Here is a 23837-nt window from a genome sequence, read left to right as displayed (position 1 = left end):
GTATAGCTCCCATTGCCCCAGCTCCACCAGGCCTGAGCTCTGCCAAGAATAACCCTGGGCCATCAGCGTGGCAGGTGTGGGCCTTATAAAAATATATATACACACTTATATATACATACATATATAAATACACAAGGTACCAAGTGTATGTTATATGTATATGCATATATATTTGTGTATGTATATGCACATAAATATATTCTTGGATGATAACCAAGAAGTAATAAAATTGCCTCAATTATTCTTTCTCCATGAAATACTATTTCCCAGATATAGCTAGGTTTCCTGGCTCACTTCTTTCAAATATTTACTTCATATCTCAGACCTCATACTCTACTCCCTTCTCTGCTGTATTTTTCAGAATAATACCTAAAAGTCCAGGAATGTATCTCAGAAGTGGAGTGACTGCCTGCCTATATGTGTGAGTCCTTAGTTTGATTCCCAGGACCACGCACGCACACACACATATACCCCAAAATTAAAAGCCTGCATACCCTACATAAATTGTCTTCTAGTAGAATGTCAATTCCATAATAATAAGGAGTTTTGTGTATACTATTATAGTCCCAATTCTTAGACCAATACTTGCTACACAGCATTTAACCTCTGAATGAAAAGGCCTAGATTGTGCTATTTTATCTTTCTTTAGATTTGGTGAGAGATTTATGTTTTTGTATAGCTCGGGATTATAGCTGCTGTGGCTTCTGGAGAGGAGGCTGCCAGCCTTCACTTTGAGACCTCACATTTATTTTTTTAAAGCCTTTAGATTAATAACTGAACTTCTTGAAAATTATTAGAACATCTTGAAAATTGTTTTACTTTAAAAAGCCTTTGAAAGAGCAACAGATTCTTTTGTATTTTATTTGATTTTGAGTCACATCCAAGGATGCTTGGCGCTTATTCATTACTTAGAGCTCAGGGGTCATTCCTGGCAGACTCAGAACCAGTGTATTGTGTAGGTGGAATTGGGCTCAGCTGTATGCAAGGCAAGATGAATTGCCTCTTCAGCTCTTGTTTTGTTTTATTCAAATTTTTAGTTGAAAAAACTACTAATTTACTAATTATAGTAGTCGTAGGAGTCAATCTACTCTCTCTTTTTTAACCTAGTATCAATGAGTATGAGCAGGGGTTTTATTTATTTAACCTCTAACTTTTACTAATTTAAAGACCTTTCCTCCCTTATCATAAGCCCATGTCCCCTGTCCCCAACCTCTTGCCCTTCTTCTATCTCTGCTGTAGAAATTTCTCATTCCTAAATATGTCCCTTGAAGAAATGGCATTGCTTCATGAAGTTCCTTCTTCAGGTACCTGAATTTGGGCTTTCTCAACTATGTGAGCCATCATTCTTTCATCTGCTTATATTTTCTCTGTATAGTAGTACTTATATTTGATGATCATTCAAATTTATGTTTATAAATTTAAATATAACTTTATAAATGATAAACTTAATTATGATCTATTTTTTCTTTATTGTGTGCAGGGATGTTAATTTTGAAGGCAATAAAGTGGTTAACAGTGTGCACTTCCATCCTGAAACTGGGAGTTCAGCCAAGTTAAATTCTGTTTTATTGTTTTTAGTTTATTGTGCCAACCAGTATTCTAGAATCCTATTACCCAACTTTTATTTCCTATCACTCCCTCTTTTGTTCATTTCTCAGACAAAACTGCATACTCTTCCCAAGATAAGCTGTAAGCTTTTCAACTTCTGAAACTAGATTTTTCCCTTTTTGATGACTGTGTTCAAATTTTACTCATCTGATATATTCCTATGACAACTTTCACTATACCAATTCTATCTTGTTTGGTTTTTGTTTGGGAGAGAGGTATATCATGAAGGGCCACCAGGGAGTACTCAGGAAGCCATAGAGTCAATTCCTGGCATGTTCTCTGCATGCCAGACATGCAGTGTGGCCACTGAGCTATCTTTCTGGCCTTTGTCCCAGATTCTGAATCTACCAACACATAAAGCTCTGTATCTAAACAATGGGATATAGTTCTGATGAACTTGGTATCTGTTCTATGATAATTTAACATATTTTGGCCTGGTATGTTGAAAAAGAAGCCACAGAGAAAGAATTGTGTTTCAGTTCATCTTTGTAGTTCCTTGAATTGTTCCCAGAAAGCTGTTTAGTCAGTACTTAATGAAAGGACTGTTTTATCACTTTACTTATTAACTCTACTTCCCAGTTTTGTGTTACTAATAATACACATCTTTAAGATACTGGCTTATAATATTGGTCAAAAATAATTTTATTTTTGGTTTTTGGGCCATACCCAGCAGTGCTCTGCACTTAGAAATTGCTCCTTGCAGGCCCTGGGGGACCATAAGAGATGCTGGGGTTGAATGCAGGTCCATTCAAGGTTGCCACATGCAAGGCAAGTGCCCTACCACTGTACTATCACTCTGGCCCCTGACCTAAAATATTTTAAGTACCAAATCAAGAATATAGCAAACAGAGCTTTCTGTGTGTGTTAACATAAGGCTGCAAATGATTATTTATTGTTTTTTTGGGGGGCCACACCCAGTGGTGCCAAAGGGTTACTCATGACTCTATACTCAGGTCCCTTCAAGGGACCATATGGGATACCAGGGATCTAACCTTGATCTGATGCATGCAAGGCAAGCACAAAGCTGACTTTTGGTTCTGAAACTAAAGAATAGTGTATTAGTCAAAAGGAAGGCAATAAGTTCTCAAAAAAATAGAAATCCATATTTTCTTTTTTAAAAAAAGATGGAAATAACTACTATATAACAATATAAAATTTTACGTCTTTCTTCAAAATGACTATTTACTGCAGAAAATCAACAGTGCCACATAGTCTTTTCTGTTGTCTAATGACAACAATATTATTTCTTTTTCTATACTTACTTTTTGGGGGCCACACTCAGTAGTGCTCAAAGCTTACTCCTGGCTTTGTACTCAGTCATCACTCACAGAAGGGTTCAGGGAACCATATGATGCTGACAAGCACTCTACCTGCTGTACTATTTGTCTGGCTCTGTTGTGTTACTAGGGGGCTCATGTGTTTTTGATATGCCTTCTCACTAAAATTTGAGGCCTACTGCTGAAAATAATGTGCTTTGGCACTCCATAAGTCAAATACCTAAAGTTCCAATCATGTTAATTTTTGTCCCTTTTCAAAGTACAATATTCTTATATTCAGTATCTTAATACTTACTAGCTCTTCAATCATCTTGAAATCTTTTTCTTTTTTTGTACATTATTGGTGAGAGCCACTTCATTGTAAGTAGATGGTGGTATTTATTTGAACCTTTCAGTTTCTTCATTAGAATAAAGTTTGAATTTGCAGACTATCCAGAGAGTTCACACACTTCTGTGCTTTTAGAATGGAAGGCATAAAAAAATCCTACAAATTACTAATCATATTTTTCCCTAAGAATTTTGAGGTATCAAAGTAAATTGCAATCTCTTTTGATATTCCCTAAAATACCCAGAGTATCTCCTCTTCTTGGGTCTTGTCTCCTGGAATACAATGTTGTTCCATTTCTGACATACCTCTACGTCTGTTTCAAAGACTAGATAATTAAAGCTTTTTTGTGTAAAGTCCTTTGAACAGATACCAATTCTTGAGTCACAGTGACCAGATCATAAATAAGTAGTACCTTCCTTGCTGGTCTCTACTTTTCTGTCACTACTTGATTACTGTTCTCCATGAAATGTAAGGAGGATTCTAGTTCCCCAAAGCTAGTTGTTTCTCTTTGAGACAGTTGGAATGCCTTGGAGTTCACCCAGGTCTGTACTTCTGGGATGCAGCATGGCATACAGTTTCTTAGCTTTGTCATGCATTCCTGTGTGGCCATGTTCATGCCATATGACCTCTCAAGACCTCCATTCCCTCATACATAAAATGAGATCTGAAGTTCTTTCTGATTTATGATCTATTCATTGATTCCCCAGATTTGGATTTCATGATTAGTGAATATTCCTGGAACACCTGCTGGCATTTTCTGTTTTTTTTTTTTTCTTTTAAAGCAATTTTTACACAAAATTGTTCAGTGAGTAATACTGATGTGTTCCAAATGTGGCAGATAATTGATTCTGATTTAATGTTTGTTGTCATAATAGTGCAGCATAAGGCTTTTACAAAATTACATATTGCTTTTATAACTTAACTGGAATTATGTACATAGATCAGTTTTCCAACAATTCTCTCCTTTTTTTAAGCTCTGTTTTCTTTGGCTGGCCTGAAATGTGAATTGAATAATCTCCTTGGTGTTCTGGTGATTCTGATACATTGGCTGCCAGCAGTGGATTCTTGCCTAGGGAATGTGACTTCCAGAGGATAAAGACTCTCCCACTGACTCCTTTCACTGGTTGGGCAGGAAGGCATCTACCTTGACCTAGGTGAAACCTAACAATCAGGCAGTGCAGAGGGCTCTTGAAGTACCATTTCTCTAATAGAAATTAAAGCCTTTATCATCTTGTCTGGGACAGGATCCCAGTTGTAATTTTCCTTGTAATACCTCAAGTTTACTATTCAATATCAAGATCATTATTTTAGGTGTACATAAAGGTTTGGGGTGAGACAACTTTTCATGGTACTTTAACTTTGCTCTGTTCATTGAGGATAAAGGCTACATAGACAATGATTTGTTTTCAATCCAGGATTGTAGATCAAGGATGCAAATAGTATTTACAAGTGTTACTTAATTGGACATTTCACAACCTTTGAAATTGAACCAAAAAAAATCAACTTAGAAATTGAGCAATGAAAATATTCTATTCCTCTCAGCAACTAATGATTAGCTAGGTCCATTGTATTGAAACTACAAGAGAGAGCTAACTGTGACAGATAGTTAGCTGAGTAGGAGTAGTAATTGAGTCAGTGTAAACAAAGGTCAAGCAACCAGAAAGGAGGATATCCTTTCTCTGCATTAGATATTAGAGTTAACACAGATAGGACTGCAGAGAGATAGCCTAAAGGTGCAGTCATTCTCCCTCTTAGGGAAACCTCAAAGCAGTTAACTTTGTATGTTAACATCAAAGAGCTACAAAAGTACTATTCCATATGCTAAAGTCAGTGAATTAACCCCTGAAGAATTCATGGGTAAAAAAAAAAATCAGTTTGAAATGACTTACTGATATCCCAGCACTTTGGCTGCCTTACCCCCAGGTTGCCTGGGAAATTAGGGAGCTGGAGCTGGAGAGATTCTATAGCAGTTGAAGCAATCATGCACCTGTGACCATCTCTTTGGTTCTAATCCTGTCACTGTATCCTGTCCCTGAGCACTGCTCATCACTATCCCATGCCCTGAGCCCAAAACCAGGAGTACTATTAAGTGTGGGTGCGCCCCTCCAAAGTAAAAAATAAAATGAGGATACTCAAAAACAGTCATACTGTGTATACATTTAATATTGGAAAACATTGCTTTTAAACTCTGTATTTACCCTTCCATTAAATATTTTCTATTTCATCCTTCATATATATGTTTACTAGAAGGCAGTAAAAAGTGATACTGCCAAGCTTAGGTTTTAAATTTCTTGCTTTCCCTGATAATATGAAGTTAGAAAACTAAAGGAAAGACTTGTTATGGGCTGCCACTCGGTTAGGAGTTTTATAAATATACTTGGTTCTTGTCTTTTCCTCTTGGTTTCATCACAGTCATACAGATCAACATATTTTAATACTGATTACACAGATTTTTTCACTCTGTCTATCCTAAGCAGGCATTCATTTGCCTTGATAATGTTGGTTTGTGAATAAACACTTTGTTTCTGGCAACTAGTGAATCATTCAAGCATACTCCAGGCCAGATCTCCAATCAGAGAACGGTTCAGATAGGAGTGGATCACTGTGGTGCAAAAAGTTTGCTTCAAGAGAATCATAGAAAAGTGATATGTGACAGAATGCTTAATTTGTAAATTTTTTGGAATTATTTTGTAACATATTACCTGTGTTATAAAAGAAATAAAATTGATTCCGAAATATTGAATTATATAGGGAAAAAAACAAAAATAAATGTATGTTCCTCTACCTGATGACATATAATTTTTTTTTGTATTTGTGTTAGTACTATAACTGAGTTACACACACATATACACACATGTAGTGGCTGGAGAAATAGTACAGCAGGTAAGGTGCTTCCCTTGCACATGCAAGCCTGGGTTCAATCTCCAGCACAACATATGGTCCCCTAATACTGCCAATAATAGAGCCAAGAGTAAGGTCTGAGCACTGCTGGGTGTGGCCTACTATCCCCCATCAAATATATAAATGCCAAATATATATGCTTATTTAGCATTATGTTTAGCATGCCAAAGTTTAGCATTAAGTAATAAAGTATCCCTACTTTCCTTCTTATCCTAGCCCAAATTCATAAGTAATTTTTACTCAGTAGTTGGTTAAAACCATGTGTAGATGACAGAGAACCTCAAATACTGAGTCTTTCCTTGTGTTGCCTAACCACATGGAATGCCTCATCAGGGTCATTTCTCTTTAAATGGGTATCTATGGATTTGTAAAGACATTAAATGAGAGACACATAATGTGGCAGACATATGCATTGCAACTAGGTTTAAAGGTAATATTCTGTGGTTTCAGTCATCTTTGTAATTAATTGCTAAGAATTTTGTATTATTTTTCTGGCCACACAGTGGTGCTCAGGAATGGTCCATGATAATGCCATATCATATGTTAATGAATGAAGACCATATGTGGTGCCAGGGATTCAAACTAAGATTGGTGCCACATAGAAGCAAGTGCCTTAACCCTGGCATTATCAGTCAACCCTTTAAAAAATTTTTTTTTGGTTTTGAGGGCATACCAGCTGTGCTTAGGACTTACTCCTGGCACTTGCTCAGGTATTTATACATAGTCCAGATTGTGCTATTAAACTGGAGTTAGCTATGTACAGCACAAGCACTTAAGCTCCTATATTATATCTCTCCTGCTCCTGAAAAGGAGAGAGCTAGTTGCCCATTTTTCTAGCCCATAACAGATTTTCAACTTTTATTCATTCCCTCTTCCTGCATATCAAGTATTAGCAACCCATCATAGGTATTTTTTATTGTTGATTTAGATAAAGAAAAAAACTCTTTAAAATACTACTTCCCATCTCTTATAATTGAATTGTGACTCAAGTTCATAAACTGAGAAAAATCTCTAAAATTTAAGGAGCAACATTTGTTACTTTGAGGGAGTCCTTTATGTTAGATTGAATAGGAGGATTTTCCCATCCCCCATTTTCTAATCTGAGTGAAAAGTTGGCTATCACTAACATTGTAACAAATAAATATAAATATTGGTAGCCCTGTAAGCCTCCAGTTTTTGGGATATGATACTAGTATTTAGCTATTAGTATTGCTTTCATAATTTCATTACTGTGGCTTCTTTGCACACTTTCTCCAGTGACGCAAATACAGACGTGATTTTTGGAACTTCAGACTTATGGCTGCTTTCTCTTTCCTTCATTACTTATGTTGGACAAAGTTGCCATTAGCACTTGCCAAAAATAATCCCACAGTTCAGTAGACTTCAATTTTGAGTTCGCTCATGTCCTCCTTGGACCACCAGTGGCTTTGTTTCTTGGAGATCAGAAATTAAACTCTTTTTGATGTTTAACAAACCAGACTCTGTTTTCTTTAACCTCTGTGGGATACTATAGCACAAATACTAATTTTCTAGACAATATTATTGAACACCTAGCAGGTAGTGCTTTATACACTCTTTGCAAACAAATACCATTTTATTTTCACATCATATATACGATATATGAATATCGTGTTATAGTGGTAATAATAGTAAAAATTTCTCCTAGGGCAAGACCTTGCATGTGTTCTTTCAACTTTCTTCATATATATCAATTACTGAAGATCACCATATTTTAGTAAAACCTGTGTTCTTGTACTACACAGCAACTTTAGGAAACTGGATCAGATAATGGAACTAACACATTAAGGTTTTTATTCTTAGACCATAACCCAATTCCTAAAACTAATGTTATAAAAGGGATATTATCTAATTTTATCCATTTCCCTCTCACAATTCTCTCCTTCCCATCCACTGACACTTACATTGCCACCTCATAGACAGCTTTTGCTATCTAACTATCACACACACACACACACACACACACACACACACACACACACACACACACACACACACACCACTCAGGTTACTCCTAGCTCTCTGTTCAGAAATCACTCCTGGCAGGTTCCATATGAAATGGCGGGGATTGAACCTGAACCTGTCTGTCCCAGGCCTAGCTCGGTCGCGTGCAAGGCTAACGCCCTACTGCTGTGCTATCGCCCGGGCCCCAGCTTTTGCTATATTTGGGGAAACTTCTTCAACCTTGCTTCTCCTCACTTTTTTTAGGCTTTTATTTGTATAACCGTTCCAGTGTTATCCTGTGGATTATGCTGAAGTATAATAAATAAATCACATAGTTGAGTTTGAAGAACAACCTTCTATCATGCGAACCTTAGTTAATAAAAACTGACAGGTTCTTTTCTTATTTATTTATTTATTTATTTACTTATTTATTGGTTTGGGGCCCATACTCAGCAGTGTTTAGGGGTTACTCCTGGTTCTGAACTCCAAAACTACTGGTGATGCTCAGAGGATCATATAGGATGCTGAGAATTGATAGAGTCAGTCATGTGCAAGGCAAATGCCCTACCTGCTGTACTACATTCTTGCTCCTGAAAGATTCTTTTAGAAGAAATGTAATGTTAACTTTATTCTTTATTCTACTTCTCCTTAGCACTTTACTGTTTTTTTTAATGATATATTTAAGATCCTACCTTGCACATTTACACAAAGGAGTTGAATGGCATTTAATTGTTAAGTTTCCAGTTATGGCATTTTAGTAGTCAGCTTTCTTCTCTACTATTAAAATTAAGTATATTTTATTGCTATTATTAAATACATTTTATTTTTAAATATTTCTAAATATTTTAAAATATTTCTCATTGTAGTTCTAGGTATTATACTTTAAAGGAGGAGCTGGTTTTAATCTCAGACTTACCTTAATTTAAATGTAATCATTTTTAATTACAGGCCCTATGCCTGTAATTCTAATTTTTATTCTTTTATTTTAATCCCTAAAATTTCATAAATCTTTATCATGTTTGACCTTCTTTGTCTCTCAAGACTATATTTTACTTTTCAGAATAACTTTAAGATTGCCCCCATGAAACAACTGGTATCTCTCTCTTAGGAGTGTTTTTTTTTTTAAGAGAACTTTATGATGCTTTATGATGCTTCTATTTCAACCCTAGAATACTCAGGGTACTTTTAAGTTTCTTTTGTTAGGGTGAGTAGCTCACATCTAGGGATGCTTAGAGACTACTCCTAACTCAATGATTATGGTACATTCTTCTCAATACTCAGGAATCAAACCTGGGTGGACAAGCACCTTACTCCCTAGAAGTTACCTCCATCCACAGGTGTAAGGCTTTATAGCGTATACTTAAATAATTTTTATTGAAAAATTTGTTATGATGGTGAGATGTAAATGACAGCCTCCCTTTTGCTATCTCTGGTGTGTGTTCCATAAATTTGCAGAGATGGAAACGCCTTTACTTTTTATTCTTATTATTCCTTGGCAAACTGTAAGCAACTTGGATCTTTTCTCCTTTAAAACAAGAGGTGATTGGGGCCGGAGCAGTGGTGAAAGCCATAAGGTAGGGGTCTCAAACTCGTGGCCTGCAGACTGTTTGCGGCCCTCCGTACAACATTTTGTGGCCCGTGGCAGGCATTCAAATATCACAGTATTCACGATTATTTGCTTACCGAATAATCGCAATAAAAATTGCATTAGTAAGAAAAAAATTGCATTAAACATTCTCATACCCCGAGCAGTTCCATTCGGGGTATGCAAATGTTTAATGCGATTTTTTTTGTGTGTGTGTGGTTTTTGGGTCACACCCGGCAGTGGTCAGGGGTTACTCCTGGCTTCATGCTCAGAAATTGCTCCTGGCAGGCACGGGGGACCAAATGGGACACCGGGATTCGAACTGTTGACCTTCTGCATGAAAGGCAAACACCTTACCTCCTTGCTATCTCTCCAGCCACTTAATGCGATTTTTTGCAATTTTTCTCTCTACTAATGCGATTTTTTATTGCAAATATTCGGTAAGCGAATAATCGCAAATACTTTGCGCCTAGCGCAGATGTCATTTCCCCTGCTCCTGCCTGCTGTCGCTTGCATTATCGGAGGCCTACAGGAGAGAAGGGAGAGAAGTTTATTACAGAATTAGATTTTGTCATACCTACATAATGACTTCATCAAAGCCTGCAGTGAAGAGAAAGATTGATGAGGAGCACAGACAATTTCAGGAAAAGTGGAAGATGCAGTATTTTTTGGTTGAGCACAAGAGTCTTATTTGCTCAGAGGAAGTTGCAGTGCACGAGGAATACAACTTGAAACGCCATTATTCAACTAAACTGAGGAATGTGCAAAATATCAAGGAAATGAGACAGCCAAGCGGTTGCCAGTCTTAAAGCATGTCTAATGAGGCAACAAGATTTCTTCAAGAAAGCAACCAAAGAGAATGTTGCATCAGTCGAAGCTAGTTACATGGTTAGTGAGATGATTGCTAAGGAGGGAAACCATTCACAGAAGGAGAGTTTGTTAAAAAAAAATGCATGTTTCAGGCTGCAAGTATTATCTGTCCGGAAAAGAAAGGTCAATTTAACAAAATCAGCCTTTATGCCAACTGTGGTCTTCTAAAGACCCCGACCAGCGGGTAAAGCTGGGGACCACGTCAGTAATTCGCAATTCTCGAAGAAGAATCCGGCCTGAAATAGAAGAGGGACTGGGAAATAATGAGACTCGAGACGAGGGTTTCCGATCAGGAGTCCGTTTAATAAAAGAAAAATTAGACCTTTTATAGACAATGCAAAACAGAGAGAGTAGGGGCAAGGCACAGTAGGAATTGCTGTAATTTTCCATGGGAACATCTTGATTTTCCAAGGTTAATAAGATTATCATCAGTCAAGAGATTTACATTATTTTTGAGCAACAAAGTACAAAATCTAATCTCAGCTTGGGCCTTTTGACCCCTGTCTTTACAAGGACATCTTGGAGCCTAGTAACTCCCTAGCTCTAGGCTATTTCTATTTCTTTGGGTCCAAGGGCAAGGAAGGCCACATGCAGCTTGTAAGCACTTTGGCTAAGACTTTCAGAAACTTCATTTTGATTAGTGAGAGGGCTTTTTAATTATTCCAAACAGTCTCCAACAGCCAACACTGTGGCAGAGGGCATTTCTGACATGTCAAGTGACATTTATCATCAACTGTGTGAGAAAGCTAAATGTTTCGATGCATACTCAATTGCTCTTGACGAGGGCACAGATATAACAGACACTGTGCAGCTCACAATTTATGTCCGTGGTATTGATTGCAATTTTGAATTGACAGAGGAGCTGCTCACAATAATTCCAATGCATGGCCAGACCACCGCTAATGAGATATTTCGGCATCTAGTGATGCCATTGAGAATGCAGGTTTGCCATGGAAGAGGTTCGTTGGAATAATAACCGATGGAGTGCCATTGATGACAGGGAGGAAAAATGGACTGGTGGCACTTGTTCAAAAAAACTTGAAGAGGAGGGTGTAGAGAAGTCAATTCTCTTCACTGCATTATCCATCAGCAGGCCCTTTGCAGTAAATGGCTGCCGTGTGACAGTATGATGTCTGTTGTGAAATGCATCAACCAAATCAGATCCACGGGCTTAAAGCACAGGAGGTTACATGCTTTTTTAGAGGAAAATGGAGTCAGAATATGGAGATGTGCTCTATTTCACCGAGGTACATTGGCTCAGCAGGGGAAATGTCCTGAAAAGATTTTTTTGAGTTGAGAGAAGAAGTAAAAGCCTTCATGGAGAAGAATGGGAATGCTATTTCTGAGTTGAGTGATCACAAATGGCTCATGGACTTAGCTTTTCTTGTTGACATCACACATAAGCTGAATGTACTAAACAAGATGTTACAAGGCCTGGAGCAGCTTATCAGTGCTGCTTATGACAATGTGAGAGCATTCTCCACAAAACCTGTGTTATGGAAATCCCAGCTCTCTCAGACAAACCTTTGCTATTTCCCAGCATGCAAGGAACTTGTGGATGCAGGCATACCATTCAGTGGTGAGAAATATGTTGATGCTATTTTTAAGCTAGATAAGGAATTTGATCAGAGATTTGCAGACTTCAAAAAGCACAGAGCCACTTTCCAAATTTTTGTGGACCCCTTTTCCTTTGATGTGCAAGATGCTCCTCCTGTGCTTCAAATGGAGCTCATTGACCTGCAATGTAACTCTGATCTCAAAGCCAAGTTCAGGGAGATTAGTGGAAAAGCAGACATGCATGGGCGATTTTTGAGAGAATTGACCCCCAGCTTCCCTGAGTTTTCCCGAATGTTCAAGCGCACCATGTGCCTTTTTGGGAGCACATATTTGTGTGAAAAGTTATTCTCCACATTGAACTTCAATAAGTCAAAATACAGGTCTAGACTTAATGATAATCATCTTCAAGCCATACTGAGGGTCTCAACTGCTTCTTCTCTAAAGCCAAATGTGGTTCAGATTTGTGAGAAGAAGCACTGTCAAGTCTCTGGCAGCAAGGAATAGGCAAAAGATGCCATGTTCAGAAGAACTGTTCATGATCTTCACTCACTGTTCTATTCATGTTCAGAAGAAATAATTAAAACGGTTAATAATGACCTTTGAGGACTTATTTTTGTGAAATCCCTTATGCGGCCCCCTGCCTCACCCCAACTTTGCCTCCTGTGGCCCCCAGGTAAATTGAGTTTGAGACCCCGCCATAAGGCATCTGCCTTGCATGCGCTAGCCTAGGACAGACTGCGGTTCGATCTCCCAGCATCCCATATGGTACCCCAAGCCAGGAGCGATTTCTGAGCTATGCATAGCCATGAAGTAACCCCTGAGCATCACCGGATGTGGCTGAAAAACCAAAAAAAAAACAAGAGACAATGTTTATAGGAGGTATCTTAGAATTCTTTTTTTTTTTTTTTATAACTTTTAGGGGTTTTGAGAGGGGGCATTTTAAAGTTAAAAAAGCATTTTTGTGCATTTCCTGATTTTTCAAATGAAGATGATAAATTTTCTCTAAAGACATATGTCAATTAGTATTGAAATTATGCAGAGTGAATTTATAATTCACTGGGATTTTAAATTTTTACACATGCTTACATATATTTGTACAGGGATGCAATATGAAATAATATCAGTTTAGGCAGTTGGACAAGTTATATTCTTACAAAATGTTAGAGATAAGCTTAAGTGTATTCATTTAAAGATGTGTGTGTTTCTGATTTTCAGTGATTTTCATTTTAAATAAACTTCTGTCTCATCTTTTATGCTCATTTCAGTCCTTCAGGGGCCTGCAAGCCCATGTGCCATTCATTAGTTTAGAAATCCCCCTGTGCAGGTGGCAGGGGCTGGTTCTGTCTGCATGAAGCACTGTTCTGCTGTCAGACCTTAAATACTGAAGGGGGCTGTGAGGACATAACTGTATCTAAACCAGGGACAATTTACTCCTTTATCACCCTGTGAGAGCCCCAGGCTTGACCTCACACAGGGTAGAGGGGGAAGCAGGTGCTAAGAAAAAAAGATCACCTCACCTGACTTGGTGCTCAGAAAGGGCTTTGAAAAATTGTGGTCCTTAGGCTCAACCCTGCAGGTGCCATGGGAGCACCTATGGAAAATGATTGTAACATGGCAACTGAGCACCCCCCTAACTCCCTGGTTCAGTTTACTCCCCACTTTCCCCTATTGCAGGGGTGGCAAACAAGTTCGACACAAATATAAATAAGCATTTATATTTGGGCATTTATACCCAAATTTAAATGTTTACAATTTACAATCCCTAAATGGTAATGTAAATGTGGATTTATTGAAAATTTCACTTTTGTTATCCCCTTCTTTTTTTATGTTCTCTGTTGTTCTCATTCCTCTTTATTAGTTATTTTCATCTGCTTTTCAGCAGTTTCTAAAACAAGGAAACTTAAGATTTAAGTACATTTCATTTAATCTGGGGCAACAGTAGTAGATAACTCAGTCACATCATTGTTTTACTTAAGTAAATAACCACTTTATAGTATTCATCTAAAATAACAAGTATATGCACATTTTATCATATGTACTAAAAATACGTTAATTTAAAAAATAATTTTTACAGGGCTACCTGTACAATGGGTAGGGTGTTTGCCTTGTGTGCAGCTGACCTGAGTTCAATCTTCAGCATTCTATACGGTTCCCAAGCCTGCCAGAAATGAATTGAGTGCAGAGCCAGGAGCCTAATGTGGCCCCCAAACAAAACAAAACAAAAAAATTAAATTTAATTAAAAAATTAAAATTAAAATAATTTTAGAATTTCTATTGAAGTAGCAGAATAATTTTTCTTATAATCTATTTCTAGGATATAGAAATAAAAAATGATGTTCATTTTTCCTGGCACAAACTCATCTGATCACTGACATTTCTTAGCTTAGCTGACTATTTTAAGACAGTGGGAACAAAAAATTTACAGGTGTCATGTATTTATTATATGAATCTGAAGTTACCTGTAAATTTTGGCAAATTATATGAAGCAAAATGACTCTAATTTTCAAAATTCAGAAAGTAAGATTTTTGACATAATTTAGCTTTGAGAGTAAATTTATTTTCACAATAAAAATGGGTCAGGGCTTTGGTTATACTGTGATATAGAGGAGTGGTATAATTATATAGAAGACATCAAAATCTAAGCTGCAATGGACTAACTTTGTAATGCAACTGTCAAAGTGAGGCAGGGGCTGAGTGATGATTGCATATAGCAGCACTGGTGGTAGGTGTTGACACTGGTGGTGGAAGAAAAAAATACATTAAGCACATTTTGTATTTTGCCATTTTGAGTGAGGGTAAAAATCCTGTTCGCCACCCCTGCCATATTGGCACATAATATATAAAGATATGAGTCTCTCCATAGATACAGCCTTTTAGGGTACAGCATCCCCATTTTTGAACTTGATGTAATCAAGGCCCCCAAATTCTACATTTCAAATTTGTTGTTTGAGGAGTGGTGTGAAAAGGCAGAGAGTTAACAAAGAGATCTGATTACATCTTCCCACATTTAGAGCTTTTAAGTGAACCATCAATAAATGTTACCTAGCCACTTGGCTCTTTTCTAATGCAGATTTGTATTCATTTCTTAAGATAGCCTTTTCTTGCTATTTCAAGAGGTTCTACTGAACCTTGAGATTCACATTTTCATTTTATTGTAAATATATACTTCTGTAATTATCATTTTCTAGTATTTGTATTTGTATGAGGAAAGTAGTCCCAGGAGGATTCTTGAATTCTGTTAGACCTGTGTGCCAGGTATGTTCAAATGGAAGTGAACCATTTGTTTATGAAGAGAATTATCAGCACATCTATACTTAGGAGTAGAAAACTCAAAACCTTTATTTGTAAAGACATTGATTCATATTGTGAAATATTTCTTGTACTGTTTTAGCCAAGACTTTTCATCATTTGAGTTACCCATGTTTTTCCTTTTGGTGATTTATAAAAGTAAGAATATAGTATCTGGCTTCTTTACCTCAGAGTTAGTAATCTACAAACTCCAATGATTTCATATGGACTTACATGATATTGAGTAGCTGAGTTCATGAAGTCAGTTAAAATATGAACCTCGCTAGATTATTCAAATTCTATGCACATACTAATGTGAAAGGCAAGTTGGAGCTATTAAAAATGAAACTTTCAGAGCCAGAGCAAAAGCACAGCAGGTAAGGCATTTGCCTGACATGCTGCTGACTTGGGTTTGATTCCCAGCATGCTATATGGTTCCTGAGCACCATCAGGAGTGACCCCTGAGTGCAGAGCCAAGACTAAACCCTGAGCACCAACAGGTGTGGCCACCCAAAACAAAACAAAACAAAAAAAGAAACATTCAAAGGTCTTATATTAGGTGATAATGTAGAATTAAAAGGAACATTTTAATAATTGAAGTCTTGTGTTCTTTTCTTAGGGTGTTCCAGTGATGGCAATAAGAAACAAAATGATGTTGGAAGGACTAGATCCAGATCTTCTTGAGTAAGTAATTCAATATAAGGACATTGCTGCCCAAATATTAGGTTGACCACTTATTTAAAAAGTTGGGGGTCTGGGGCCGGAGAATAGCACAGCCGGTGTTTGTTTTGCAAGCAGCTGATGCAGGACCTAAGGTGGTTGGTTCGAATCCTGGCATCCCATATGGTTCCCCGTGCCTGCCAAGAGCTATTTCTGAGCAGATAGCCAGGTGTAACCCCTGACCACAGCCGGGTGTGGCCCAAAAACCAAAAAAAGAAAAAGTTGGGGGTCTGGAGGGATATCATAGCAGTAGGGCATTTGCCTTGCACACGACGAACCAGATGGACCTGGGTTTGATCCCCAGCATCCCATATGGTCCCCTGAGCCTGCCAAGAGCAATTTCTGAGCGCAAAGCCAGTAGTAACCTCTTGAGTACCACCTGATGTGGCTCAAAAAAACAAAGAATAAATAAATAATTGGGGGAACAGAGAGATAGTACAATGGGTAGGTCACTTGCCTTGCACTCTTTTGACTTAGGTTAAATTCCTTATACCACATATTGTCCACCAAGCATAGAGCCAGAAGTAAGTCCTGAGTACCACTGGAAAAACAAGTCAAACTTTACATTTTTCTTTATACAATGTTTTACAACTGGAGAAATTACCTTTATTGTGTCTCTGCAATGCACACGCACAAAAATAAACACAGGAAAATATCTTTGGCTACTTAGCTGTATATTCTAGATACACTATCTATGGGTCAGTGATACATCTAGAGCTCCCAAAGATGGATTCAATGATGTTTCTGTTGTATGTCAGCATAGTGATGACAGGAAACTTAGATCTCTTTTCTTTCTATGCTACCTTTTCCTTTTAGGTTTGTTTTTTTTTTTTTTTTTTTCAAATTACCACTTTTTTATTTAAGAACTTAATGTATAATGAAATGTACATTGTCATTTAAACTGAGCCAGATTGATCAATAAATAGGGTCAGTTATGAAACTAGATATCAGTTTGAGTTCTGTATAGTTTGTATTTATTTTTGAGAATTGCTAAAAAATTCTTTTGCTTAGAAATCTGACAATAATGTAATCCACCCAAGCAAATCTGACTACATAGTTCATCCTGGATAGAATGTATCTTAATGAATTTTTCAAAACTCCTCTATTTAGCAAGTATCTAGATACTTTTAAAGAGTCTTTCCAGTTTGGGTTTTTTGTCCAGCCTTGATGTATTGAGCCATGTTATTCAGGCCTTCTGCTGTATGAACAGTGGACTTTGACATTTTTCTTGGCTTTCAGCCCTTCAAGAAAATGTGTGCTTTTCAGAGGTGACACACAATGAAATAAGTCTTATACTCATATTTTATCTTCCAAAATATGAAATTTGAGAATTTTTTCTTAAATCTGAGAATATATTTTCATCTTATATCTACATGTGGTACATATCTAAGTAGTAAATAGTTCAAATCCAACCCAGATCGGTTGATTTGCACTGAGACAGTGCCAAGATATTTGGTAATGTAGAAATTATTTCTGACACACACACACACTTTAAATACAAATGAATTGTGACATATAATTGAAAGTGAATTGAGCATGTGGGCCCAACACATTTTGGTATTTATTAAAATACATGGCATGAATATATTTAACATTAGCCATGACCTTTTTTTGTTTTGTTTTGTTTGGGTTTTTTGTTGTTGTTGTTTTGCTTCTAGAAATATACAGTAGTACTTTTAATAAAGCTAAATGACCTTTCTCAGTTTCTCCCCCACCTCTCTAAGAAAATATGACTAATGGAAAATTAGAGGTCCTAGAAGCATATGCTGAATATCTAGTTCCTTTCCTCCTTTCTGTCTTCATTTCCTCCCCAGCACAAGCTAAACCTTTGCTTCAACCAAGTACCCATACCAGCAACCAAAAGTACTTCTTGGTTCCCTTTCCCTGAGTGCTTCTCTGTCTCTGTCAGTTACTGAGTTTCTCACTTGTCTCTGTGTTTGTGTGTTTGTGTGTTTTTAAGTAAAATTGTTTTCTTTAAATGAGAAAGAGGATGAAGAGATGAAGAGGAAGAGAGGAGAAACTGCTTATCTTTACAAAGTTAGTTGCACAGGTTTCACAGTTGGGCTTTTTCCAGATTGCTCCTTCTGGGCTTTATCAAGGGGCTTTATCAAGAGCTTTGGACCCTTGATAGTTTTTTTCATATTTCTTTCAGGACCTTAACTTTGTCTTGAAGTTTCTTTTTTCCTGAAGGTATCCACTCTTCAATTTATTTATGTTCAAAGAGCTCAGTATTTGCAATTCAAAGGATATTTTGGCTTCTGAGCATCTTCCTGGCTGGTGACTAGGCATTTTCTTGAGATTACATCTTGCTTTTATATATTTCTAAAGGAAAAGCTGGTGACAGCCCCCCACATACACAGCCTCTAACCTTCCCTCCTATAATTTCCCCCCTTAAATCATGAAGGGGTTTTCACTTTTAATCTCTCTCAGCTGACCTCATTCCTCTATGTTCATTGGTGTTTAGTTCAAACCCTCATACCTCTCACTGGAATGATCCTGTGAATTTCTGGTTGATTTCTCTCTTCTCCAAAAACCTGTCTGTAAAGCTTGACTGGACCTTCATTCTCACTTCACATTTGTGATTCCCCACTGCTTTCAGCATGTCCCGTAACATCTCAGAATAACATGTTAAAAGCTTTAGCATCGAGACTCAGATTCTCTACCTCAATCTTTCCCCTCTTGTCAACATGCCTAGTTCTTACCATTTCAGCAAACCACATATATCATTTACCCATTCTCTTTTGGTGTCTCTGAATATTTCTTTTGTTATCCATGAAGCTCCTTCCCCTTTGTTGGTGGTACTAATTTCTTCTTCCTCAAAGCTCCCTTTAGATACTTCCAAACTTAAAAAGTCCCCATATGACTGCTAAAGGGAGGATATCTACATGCCCGAAGTTTTCTGAATATATCCCACTAGCAAATTTTAAGTTCTGTCACTGTAAATGTTGTTAAATATTCCATTGTAAGATGTTGCCAAGTTTAAAATAACAATGCCAACAACAATAATAAAGCTTACAGGAAAGCTTTTCCTCATCCAGAGCCTGAATTCTGACCCATTATTTCATGCACACATGCCATTGGTCCCAAGGCATGCTAGTTGGAGTAGAGGAGACTGCAGCCTATCAGTACTAGTAAAGCAGCTCTAGTACTTGTAGCTGTGTGAGATTGGATACAATGGAGTTCTCATTGAAGGAATCCAGACCCTATTGGAATGGTAGTTATAGTTACATAAACACAAAGGAGCCTTATATTAGCAGAAAAGACTGAGATACTGAGAGGGAAATGTGCCACTAGGCTTCTGTTTTTTTTTTTTTTAATCTTCATTTTTGTTCTTTTTCTTCACCATCATGATGTCCAGATGCTGGTGAGCTGGGGCAACTTCCAAGGGTTTGTGGGCTGGCCACGTGGTTTTAGCTCCATGGAACCCCAGGACCCGCACCCCACCACCACCCTGGGCTGGAGCCGCCACTGCCATGCTTCTGGGACCTTAGAGCAGCTGAGGTTGTATGGGCCAGAATCCAGTTGGAGGCTGTTGGTCATCATCCTGATGCCTGTCTGCCATCAATGTAGCCATTTTTCTGGCTTTTTTCCAATTAGTGGTCTCTATATGTTTCTGCAGATTGGGAGGCCATGGTCCTCAGAAAAGGCATCTTTTGTAGGAGAAAGGTTCAGTTTCTAGGCCTTTGGGGGAGTGCTTCACAATTTCAGCTTCCCCCTCTTCACTGCCCAATCTGTCTTCAGAGAGACGTGGGTCTCTGCCATGTTTAAATCAGGTTCCATGTGGTACTTTTGGGCTCTTCATTTTAAATGTAGCTCAAGAAAGCCGATTACCCACCAAAGGGTCAAAGCACAATTGGCACTCATTATCACTGAGGTCTTCTTGGATTTTCAAGTCCTTTACCCGCACAGGCCACCAGTTGTTGATTAAATATAAAATATAAAGTCCTGGTCTTGGTGGGGGGGCCTTTCTCGGCTTGGCCTGTTGCATATAGCCTCTTCAGCCCACAGGTCTGAAGGTTGCAGGGTAGCAGAGGAGAGATCACAGCAGTCAATTGAAGTTTCAGGAGAAATCCAGCTTTATTTCAAGGCCCTAACAAACCATGTGCATTTCTCCACATGGCTTCTAAGCTAAGCTTTATTGAGCAGCCTTTAGCTGTCCTCCATCCATCCTAGCTGCATCTGCCTCTCTCTTTCTCCCCTCCCCCCAGCCAGCCCTGTTATTCTTCAAGATACCCCTGCCCATCCCAGGTGTGGGAGGGTTTGATCATTCAGTTGGGATAAGCAGAAAGTTGGGGAGGGGTAACAGTTCCACTTTCATTGTTAAAAAAATAATAAGAAAGGTTAGCTTTTGTTTTTCTGTTCTCCTCCAAGTTCAGATCAGGTGCCATAGTCCTCCAAAGCATAAGAAGACAATGCCTTCTCTAAGTAGGGTATTTAAGTTGAAAGATTTAACTGTTCAAAGAAATAGCTAGATCTCTGCACTAAATGCAAAACAAAACAGATTAATAAAGAAATTGTGATACAATGATGTTATTTGATTGGCTTTTGTGTCAGGAAATTTGGAAACTAAAACTGCAATTTTAAATAAAATGTTTTGATAAGGGAAAAGAACCTGGCTTTCTTTCTCAAAAGACTGCCATTGAATTTGAAAAAATCTGTAAAACTGTAGAAAGTAACTATAAATATTAAGTAGGGCTGCTGGTGCTTTGACTCACCCTGCTCAGAAGAGCTTATGGAAGCCACGGGAACAGAGGTGAGCTGACCTCACAACAGAGGGTGGAGCCTGATCCCTGCCACTTGCTTTTTACGTGGCTGCCAGTGCTGGGACAAACCACGCCCAGAAAAGTATGCAAACGCCACATGAATGGAGGTCAGCTGACCCTACCAAAGAAGAGTGAAGACAAAGGAGCCCTGACACTCCACATTGCTCTGCAGCCTCGAACATTTTCTAATCAATGAGCCCTTGCACAACACGCAGAAAACCTGACAACTACAAGCGTGACAATGGGGACACAATGCAGGCCAAGTAGGTTTCACTCCAGGAGTGCAAGGATGGTTCAACATACGTAAATCAATCAATATATACACCATATCAACAGAAGGAAAATAAAAACTATGTGATCATATCAATAGATACAGAGAAAGCATGTCATAATGTCCAACACACATTCAAGATAAAAACTCAACAAGATGGGAATGGATGGGGCCGTAGCAATAGCACAGTGGTAGGGAGTCTGTTTTGCACATGACTGATCCAGGATGGACCTCAGTTTGATCCCCAGTGTCCCATACGGTCCCTAAGCCAGAAGCAATTTCTGAGCATATAGACAGGAGTAACCCCTGAGAGTCACCAGGTGTAGCCCAAAAACAAAACAAAGCAAAAAATATGGGAAAGGGAGGAACTTTTATCTGTATAGTCAAGACCATCTACCACAAGCCAATGACAAATATTATTCTTAATGGAGATAAACTAAAAATCTTTCTTCTAAAATCTGGTACACAACTAGGCTTCTAAAATCTGGTGCACGACTAGGCTGCCCCTCTTACCACTTCTATTCAACATAGTACTTGAAGTACTTCCCATAGCAATTAGGTAAGGAAAATGTATCGGGGTATCCAGATAGGAAAGGAAGAAATCAAGCTCTCATTGTTTGCAGATGACATGCTACTATATTTAGAAAAACCCTAAAGACCGCCAAAAAGCTTCTAGAAAAAATAGATTCATATTGCAAAATGGCAGGCTACAAAATTAACACACAAAATTCAGTGGTGTTCTTATACAGCAATAATGATAGAGAAGTGGACATTAAAAAAAAATCCCATTCACATGAGTGCCACACAAACTCAGATACCTTGGAATCAACTTAACTAAAGAGTTGAAGGACCTATACAAAGAAAACTATAAAACCCTGCTTCAAGAAATAAAAGAGGACACCAGGAAATGGAGACATATACCCTGTTTATGGATTGGGAGCAATGCAGTGTACCAATTTAATGCAATTCCTCTAAGGATACCCATGACATTCTTCAAATAAATGCATCAAACATCCCTGAAATTCATTTGGAACAAACACCCACAAATAGCTAAGGCAACTATTAGAGAAAAGATGGGAAGCTTCACTTTCCCCAACTTTAAATTGTACTAAAAAAGCAATAATCACTGAAATCAGCATGGTATGGCAAAGAAGACAGAAACTCGGATCAATAGAATAAACAAGTATTCAGAGAGTTCCCCAGACATACAGTAAATTTGATAAAGGGGCAATACATGCAAAATGGAGCAAGAAAAGCCTCTTCAACAAATGGTGCTGGGACAACTGGCCAGCCACATGCAAAAGAGTGAACTCGGACCTCCATCTAACACCATTTGTAAAGGTCAAATCCAATTCATTAAGGACCTTGATATCAGACCTGGAACCATAAGGTATATAGAAGAACATGTAGGTAAAACACTTTTATGACACTGAGATGAAAGGCATTTTCAAGGAGGAAACAAAACTTTCCAAACAAGTGGAAACAAAGATAAATGGAACTGTATTAAATTGAGAAGTTTCTGCACCATAAAGAAAATAGTGACAAGGATACAAAGTCCACCCACAGAATGGGAGAAACTATTCACCGAATACCCATCAGATAAGGGACTAATATCTAAGATATGCAGGGTACTGACAGAACTTTACAAGAAAAAAGCATCTAATTCCATCAAAAATGGGGATAAGAAATAGACATTCCCTCAGAGAAGAAATAAAAATGGTCAAAATGCACATGAAAAAATTTCCACATCACTAATCCTTAGAGAGATGCAAATCAAAACAACAATGAGGTACTATCTCCCACCACAGAGAAAGGCACACATCACAGAAAAACGAGATCAATCAGTTCTAGTGTGGATGTGGGGAAAAAGAAACTCTCATTCCCTGCTGATGGGATGTCCTCTAGTACAGTCTTTCTGGAAAACAATATGGAGAGTCTTCAAAAACTGGAAATTGAGTTCCCATATTATCCAGCTATGTGGCTTCTAGGGATATATTCTAGGAACACAAAATACAAAATTGTGATTTTAGGAACCACAATACAAAAATGCCTTCTGCATGGCCATATTCATTGCAGCACTGTTTACAATAGCCAGAACCTGGGAACAAACAAGATGCGCAATTACAAATGAGTAACTAAAGATATATACATATACATAATGCAGCTGTCAGAAAAGATGAAGTCATGTAATCTTCTCATACATGAATGTATATGGGAACTATTATGCTGAGTAAATTAAGAGGGAGAGAGATAAATAAAGAATAATTTCTCATCTATGGGATTTAAGAAAAATAAAAGACAGTATAGTAATAATTTCCTGAGACAATAGAGATGAGGGCTTGAAGGACCAGCCCACAATATGAAGCTTACCAAAAAGAGTGGTGAGTGCAGTTAGAGAAATACCATATTTTCTGGCATATAAGATGACATTTTAACCCATGAAAAACTTCTTAAAAGTTGGGGGTCATCTTATATGCTGGTATGCAGCATGCTGAAACTTACTCCCACTTCAGGAATGAGTGATCTGCCCCCTCTTATTACCACATCCCATCCAGCTGCCAGGTGTCATCACTCAGTCCTCTGCTATTCCTGATTAATCTTTCAGGACACACAGAGGAGCTGAGTTACCGAGCACTGCATCACACCCAGCTGCCAGTGTCATCACTGGTATGTGACTTTCTGGTGCTCAGACCTCTGTTCAGCTTTT

The 23837-nt window shown here is 38.0% G+C and overlaps 1 protein-coding gene across 2 annotated transcripts in view; it reads left to right on the top strand.

The window, feature by feature from the left end:
• Positions 1–23837, top strand: part of WASHC3 (WASH complex subunit 3) — a 66070-nt gene that overhangs the window by 21526 nt on the left and 20707 nt on the right. For both annotated transcript variants that reach the window (XM_049783176.1, XM_049783175.1), the window contains exon 6: positions 15996–16060. In XM_049783176.1, the coding sequence (XP_049639133.1) occupies positions 15996–16060 (65 nt within the window). The remainder of the gene's footprint in view (positions 1–15995; positions 16061–23837) is intronic.

Source organism: Suncus etruscus, chromosome 11, assembly GCF_024139225.1.
Source record: "Suncus etruscus isolate mSunEtr1 chromosome 11, mSunEtr1.pri.cur, whole genome shotgun sequence".
In the NCBI taxonomy this organism is placed as follows: Eukaryota; Metazoa; Chordata; class Mammalia; order Eulipotyphla; family Soricidae; genus Suncus; species Suncus etruscus.
The sequence above is the reverse complement of the archived record's forward strand: the minus strand, read 5'-3'. Positions and strand labels throughout refer to the sequence as shown.